Raw genomic sequence first — 7,660 nt, 5'->3', positions numbered from 1 at the left:
TCCCTAGCCATGGTGTCCAGAAGAGCTTAGTGTGTGTAAGTGTGTGTGTGTGTGTGTGTGTGTGTGTGTGTGTGTGTGTGTGTGTGTGTGTGTGTGTGTGTGTGTGTGTGTGTGTGTGTGTGTGTGTGTGTGTGTGTGTGTGTGTGTGTGTGTGTGTGTGTGTGTGTGTGTGTGTCTGTTTTGGTGGCGGCAGGGAAAGGCTATACATCTTTGGAATGTGCTGGCTTTGTGATAACCAGGGGAGAAAGGGACGGGGGTGGGAGGGAGTGAGCGACGGAGGGATGGGGGTGGGAGGGAGTGAGCGACGGAGGGATGGGGGTGGGAGGGAGTGAGCGACGGAGGAATGGGGGTGGGAGGGAGTGAGCGACGGAGGGATGGGGGTGGGAGGGAGTGAGCGACGGAGGGATGGGGGTGGGAGGGAGTGAGCGACGGAGGGATGGGGGTGGGAGGGAGTGAGCGACGGAGGGATGAGGGTGGGAGGGAGTGAGCGACGGAGGGATGGGGTGGGAGGGAGTGAGCGACGGAGGGATGAGGGAAGAGTTGCTCACGTGGGAACGACTGATTGGGGACAGTCTAGAGGGCCAACACAAACAAATAGCCTTGGCTCTGGGAACCACTTGGAACACACACACACACACACACACAGTTATTTACGACCCCACCGGTCAGGAAGGAAGGAAGCCATGTTTTATAACAAAGCAGGGAAACGACTTGTCTGGCTGTGGGTCTTTTTTGTTCTTAGACATACCTTTTTTTGGATAGGCATTTCATTTCTTTCTGCACCCCGAACCAAATCTCCTGTGCATTTTGTGCTTTTTGGTCATGAAAGGAAAGCATTTTGTTATCATGAAAATTAGCACTTTTTCTACATTTTGCTTCTCTGTTATGTCTATATCTGACCATTATCTTTCTCTCCCCCCCACCCTCTCTCCAGGAGCAGACTCCAGGTCTTCAGGACCCATCGGTCCCCCGTTCAACCCAGGCCAACTACAACAACCTGCTGCTCATCAGGAGACACCTACAACAGGTACTGAGGGAGGTAGAGAGAGAGAGAGAGAGAGAGAGAGAGAGAGAGGTAAGGAGGGAGGTAGAGAGAGAGAGAGAGAAAGAGGTAGAGAGAGAGAGAGGTAAGGAGGGAGGTAAAGACAGAGGTAGAGGGTCAGGTATAGAGGGGGGTAGAGAGAGAGAAAGAGGTAGAAGGTCAGGTAGAGAGAGGTAGAGAGAGAGGGGTAAGGAGGGATGTAGAGATGTAGAGAGTCAGGTAGAGAGAGATAGGGAGATAGGTAGAGAGAGAGGTAGAGAGGGAGGTAGAGAGAGAGAGAGAAAGAAAGAGGTAGAGAGAGAGAGGTAAGGAGGGAGGTAGACAGAGAGGTAGAGGGTCAAGTAGAGAGAGAGGTAGAGAGGGAGGTAGGGAGGGAGGTAGAGAGAGGGAAACTGACCGACAGACAGACAGCTTCTTGGGCTTTTTGACGTTTTTTGGGGGGGGGGGGCAGTGTCTTTGTGTTAGTAGTCTACATAAATACTGGTATGTTGTGTTGTTCACAAGGAGCAGAAGAGGCAGATGGAACAGATGAATGGAGTACAGATGACTGAGTGCCAGCAGGGGGCAACATTTACAGGTACAGTCAAACACCACACTAACATGTAAATATAAACTCAGCAAAAAAAGAAATGTCCCTTTTTCAGGACCCCGTCTTTCAAAGATAATTCATAAAAATCCAAATAACTTCACAGATCTTCATTGTAAAGGGTTTAAACACTGTGTCTCATGGTTGTTCAATGAACCATAAACAATTAATGAACATGCACCTGTGAAACGGTCGTTAAGACACTAACAGCTTATAGACGGTAGGCAATTAAGGTCACAGTTATGAAAACTTAGGACACTAAAGAGGCCTTTCTACTGACTCTGAAAAACACCAAAAGAAAGATGCCCAGGGTCCCTGCTCATCTGCGTGAACGTGCCTTAGGCATGCTGCCAGGAGGCATGAGGACTGCAGATGTGGCCACGGCAATGAATTGCAATGTCCGTACTGTGAGATGCCTAAGACAGCGCTACAGGGAGACAGGACGGACAGCTGATCGTCCTCACAGTGGCAGACCACATGTAACAACACCTGCACAGGATCGGTACATCCGAACATCACACCTGCGGGACAGGTACAGGATGGCAACAACAGCTGCCCAAGTTACACCAGGAATGCACAATCTCTCCATCAGTGCTCAGACTGTCCGCAAAAGGCTGAGAGAGGCTGGACTGAGGGCTTGTAGGCCTGTTGTAAGGCAGGTCCTCACCAGACATCACCGGCAACAATGTCGCCTATGGGCACAAACCCACCGTCGCTGGACCAGACAGGGCTGGCAAAAAGTGCTCTTCACTGACGAGTCACGGTTTTGTCTCACCAGGGGTGATGGTCGGATTCGCGTTTATCATCGAAGGAATGAGCGTTACACCAAGGCCTGTACTCTGGAGCGGGATCGATTTGGAGGTGGAGGGTCCGTCATGGTCTGGGGCGGTGTGTTACAGCATCATCGGACTGAGCTTGTTGTCATTGCAGGCAATCTCAACGCTGTGCGTTACAGGGAAGACATCCTCCCTCATGTGGTACCCTTCCTGCAGGCTCATCCTGACATGACCCTCCAGCATGACAATGCCACCAGACATACTGCTCGTTCTGTGTGTGATTTCCTGCAAGACAGGAATGTCAGTGTTCTGCCATGGCCAGCAAAGAGCCCGGATCTCAATCCCATTGAGCACGTCTGGGACCTGTTGGATTGGAGGGTGAGGGCTAGGGCCATTCCCCCCAGAAATGTCCAGGAACTTGCAGGTTCCTTGATGGAAGAGTGGGGTCACATCACACAGCAAGAACTGGCAAAACTGGTGCAGGCCATGAGGAGGAGATGCACTGCAGTACTTAATGCAGCTAGTGGCCACACCAGATACTGACTGTTACTTTTGATTTTGACCTCCCCTTTGTTCAGGGACAAATTATTCCATTTCTGTTAGTCCCATGTCTGTGGAACTTGTTCAGTTTATGTCTCAGTTGTTGAATCTTGTTATGTTCATACAAATATTTACACATGTTAAGTTAAGTTGCTGAAAATAAACGCAATTGACAGTGAGAGGACATTTATGTCACATGTTTCATTTCCCTATTGTTTTATGTTTTATTTCCCTATTCCTGGAATGCCAGGAAGTATTATCTAAATAATATTGGCTTTCATTATCTCTAGCAGGTACTCAACATGACATGAAATTAGAAGTATGGATATTCTCTGGTGTTATACTCGCTATCTCCTTCCCTCGTTATCTCCTTCCCTCGTTATCTCCTTCCCTTTCTTCGCTCTCTGTCTCCTTCCCTTTTTCTCTCTCTGTCTCCTTTCCTCACTTCTCTCTATCTCCTTGCCTCTTTCTAGGTGGTGGTCGGCCTCTCCCTCCAGATTGTGGTGGAGGCGGAGGTTATCCCGTGGGTGTTCCCCAGCTATCCCACGGTGGTCCCCTCCCATCTGGGCCCGGCCACCTCTCCCTTCCCCCTGGACATCCAGGCCACCCAGGCCAACCCGGACCCCCAGGATCTCTCACCCAAGTGAGCAGGCCGGTAGGCGCCTTCATGGGTGGTCCTCCAGGCTCCAAGCAGCCCCTCTATCACCCTTCACAGGTAAGATAAACTAACAGTTGAGACAAGACAGTTGTTTTTGTGTTTTTCTTGCATTTCCTGATTCTCCTTGTTGTTGTTTACAGGGTGGAGAGTTTGTTGGTGCTGGTGGTATGCCAATGAGACAACCACAGTTGGCACACGGCATGATGGGAATGGGGGGTCCGGCTGGTCCTCCAAGGCCTGGGATGCAGCAACAGGTGTCCAGGACGGGGATGACAATCGGGGGGTTGGGGCCCGGCTCAGGGCCTGGGTCGGGGTCTGGTCACCCACAGCATCTACGACAGGCCCTGCACCATAGTGGTGGAGGGGCACCTCTCCCACGTATGATGTTTACCGCTCAGCAAACACACCAACAACAACAGCAACAGACCGCAATGTGGCCTCCGCAACAGCATGGGGGGCTAGTGAATTCCATGCAGCATCGCATGCCCTGCAGCGATGGCCACATGGACCCGTCGGCTAATCACCAGCAGTCGCACGGACACATATTTCCTGGAGGGGGTGGGGGCGCCAACGGTAGCTGCAACCCGAACCCCAATGCCCAGTTTAACCAGCAGGCAATGCGGTCGGGGATGCCCGGAGGCGGGGGTGGGAACAATTTTGCCCCCCACCAAGGACCTCCATCGTTACCCTCCAACCAAGGGGTCGGGGTGCCGTCCTTACCCAGGAGACTGATGCAGAAGCTGGGTGTATCCACGGCAGGGCAGCCCATACCCTCCATGGTCCACCAAGGGCTTCAGCCTGGTATGAGGCCCAGGGGACCCCTCTCGGCCCTGGCTGGGATGAAACCCATTCCCCCTGGTATGATCCACCACCCAGGCCACGGTATGGCCCCACCTAGCTATCCTGCCTCTGGGGCCGTCGTCGCCAAACACCCACACCAACATCCCCATCCCCATGGGCCCGGGTATGGACCAGGTCAGGGGAACCCTGGACACAAGCTACCCCCGTATGAGTACACTCAGCGGGGGCAGAGTAATGGGGGGATGGGGGGTAGACCTGGTGGTGGTGGTGGAGGGGAGGTAGACTTTATTGACACTCTGGTGGGGTCGAACGAGGACTGGCTCAATAACCTCACTATGATAGATGAGTACCTGGAGCAGAACTCATAGGAGTGGGGTCAAAGGTTAAATGTCAGGGGTCAGTAAATTGACTTCATTCCTGTATAGAAACACTGGGGTTAGGAGTGTGAAATGGACAGGGGATATAGAAGGCGTATGAAGGCTTTATAACTGGTAATAACACGTGTGTGTACATTTCTAGAAGGTTGTAGAAAGTGCCATGGTTATACCTAACTTGAATGGACGGTTTGAGTGAATGTGATTGGTTGCTTCAGAGTGATCAGAGCACTACACAGCCAATCCGCTGCTACCGCATAAACCAACCTCCCACCCCAAAATGGCTACATTCCCGCAAGGTGTGCTGTCCCTTATTCGCTGGAGGCCATATTGGAAAGAGGGAACGGACAGAAAACGGAACTCACGGATCACACAGAACACACAGAACCTCATCATCACGTGGTTACCTGGGAAACAGAAGCTTCACTCTAAAGAGCTAGCAGCAGAGTAGTGGAGTCCAAGCATTCTCATTGGTTGTTTCTGTGTCTGAAGCTTGAACAGTGGACTAATAAAGTTGTTTGAAATCCTCTCCCTTGTAGGGATTTCTCCTATCAAAGGGATAGGTGTATAAAACACACTGTGATTGGATAAAATCAATGTCCTCCAGCAATGCAGTTGGTCCAATGTTTTTCAGCGTATGGTTGTGATCTGTTTCTGAAATAGCAGTTGAATTTGCAACACCAAATCTGAGGTTGACTTTTGTATCAAAGTAATTGAGTGTGATTTGGAAGCACAGCTCAAAAACACAACAATTGCAGATCAACCATTCGGATTATCTCCTGCTCTCACATGAGGTCTTTGAGCCAGTCAAAGGTGAATGAATATACAGGGAAATACAACCAATCCCTGATCAATTTTGGTGTAATATAAATCACTGATTGGCCAAAGGAACTACAGAGGTGATCAGCCAATGTTGCCATGGCAATTTGTTATCACTATTTTGATTGAAATTAGGCATGCGGGGGCTTGTACACAGTAAACTATTTTGATTGGGATCGGGTGTGTGGGGGCTTGTACACAGTAAACTATTTTGATTGGGATCGGGTGTGTGGGGGCTTGTACACAGTAAACTATTTTGATTGGGATTAGGTGTGTGGGGGCTTGTACACAGTAAACTATTTTGATTGGGATCAGGTGTGTGGGGGCTTGTACACAGTAAAATATTTTGATTGGGATCAGGTGTGTGGGGGCTTGTAAATAGTAAACTATTTTGATAAACTGTATCATACACAAAAGAGAAGTACACATATTTATACTTCTTTTCTGTAGATTTTAAAAAAGATTGAAATTATAGCTCACAAAATGAAATCTGTTTTACACTAGAAGAATCTTATTTTAATGTGTTTTAAATATGCAAGACAATAATACAGTTTGGTTTTTTTCTCAGTAATACTGTGTATTACAATGTTATGACATATTTGTTATGTTTTTGACATAACTCGACTCCTGGTGCCCCAATGGCAAAAGGGTTCTTTTGAAAGGTGATGGAGAACATTTACGAACACACACACCATCTCTCCATCTCTCACTCTGGCACTACCCCGCACTCCATACCTGTGAGGTGAAAGTTGAAAGTTGATAATCTTGGTCCATCTACTGTAGTGTAATATCTTTGTTCACAGACAAATATATCTGTCGATTTAGACATTATCAACATTTCATTACAATCCAAGACTACAATATAATCTGTTAGATCTGTATGACCTTTTCACAAGGTAAACAACACGTAAAGTGGAAGGCACTATCATAGAATTAGAATGAGTAGAACAGGCATACCCATTCAACTCAATTGTGCTATTGTGTTCCAATTCCTTTCGTTTCATTCTATTTCTAATGGCACTTTGCTATGTATGTCATTCCAATACCCACAACAATCTACTGTGCCGCACTCTATAAGGACACATGTCAATAGTCTAGAGTTGGCTCCTCTCCTTGTCTCCTTTCCTTCATTCACACTGATCTGAACAAAATTACTGGTCGGGTGAAAACTGATTTGCTAGTAGGATTCCGCCATATTGCTTTCACCTATCCTATTCCTATCCATTCACATTGGTGCTGATGACAGAGAAGAGACTAGGAGAGTAAGCTTGTTATGACTATTAGGAGGCACCCCCAGTAGGGTTTCCCCTACCTTAGGACCACACAGGCAGGTGGACGGTGATTTATAAGCCGTGACAAGGGGTTAATCGATTATCTGTGATTACATTTTTGTTCTTGTCTTGAGTTTTTTTTAAATATATATAATAAACTGTATAGATGGAAAAAAAGAATGAAAATAAATGCCGTCTGGCTTTTTTATTTCACATGGGTTCTGCCAAGTTCTGTTTTTCACTCTGTTTTTTAATAACTCCCTTCTTTTTCCCCTTATTTTGTTTAATTAGTTTAATTACCATGTCTAAACAATAGCCTTCCACACCTATTCTTCCCTTTGTCTAACATGAGTCACATTGACACGTTCCACCTTCCATAATGTAAGCTAGTGGCGGCCTCTAGTGGTCATTCTACGAACTACACATATAACCTCCTGGGCATTTGAATGTGTCAAGTAATGAGCACAGGACAAAGATTTCCCGTCAATTCTGCAGTTAACTTGATTCATGACAACGTCACACTATGGAACCATAGTGGGGAAAACCCTTTTCACTTCTCAAGCTTTCTCTCTGAACTTATTTTGAAACCAAAGGCTTTCACACGTATGCACACACACACACACACACACACACACGCTTTCTCCCTGAGATTGTGGTTAACAGTCATCCCACACGTCTACAGAAAGCAGAAGCTCTGTGTGTGCGCGTGGAGGAGTATTTGTGTGAGTTTGCGTGTATGTGTGTGAAGTGTGTAGAGTGTGTGTGTATGGCGGTCGTATGCATCATTGAACTA

General features: G+C 47.8%; 1 protein-coding gene across 2 annotated transcripts; it reads left to right on the top strand.

Moving 5' to 3' along the window:
• Window positions 1–934: 934 nt before the first annotated feature.
• On the top strand, window positions 935–7,080 carry LOC129835501 (trithorax group protein osa-like; the record flags this gene model as incomplete). 2 transcript variants are annotated; one of them, XM_055901159.1, is given in 4 exon segments in its annotated part: window positions 935–1,027; window positions 1,553–1,619; window positions 3,418–3,659; window positions 3,743–7,080. In XM_055901159.1, coding segments are annotated over 4 exon segments (1,431 nt in total), but the record flags the coding sequence as incomplete, so codon positions are not given.
• Window positions 7,081–7,660: the final 580 nt, after the last annotated feature.

This window comes from Salvelinus fontinalis, chromosome 36, assembly GCF_029448725.1.
Source record: "Salvelinus fontinalis isolate EN_2023a chromosome 36, ASM2944872v1, whole genome shotgun sequence".
NCBI classification, from domain to species: Eukaryota; Metazoa; Chordata; class Actinopteri; order Salmoniformes; family Salmonidae; genus Salvelinus; species Salvelinus fontinalis.
Note: the sequence above shows the minus strand (reverse complement) of the source record. Positions and strands in the feature narration are given on the sequence as shown.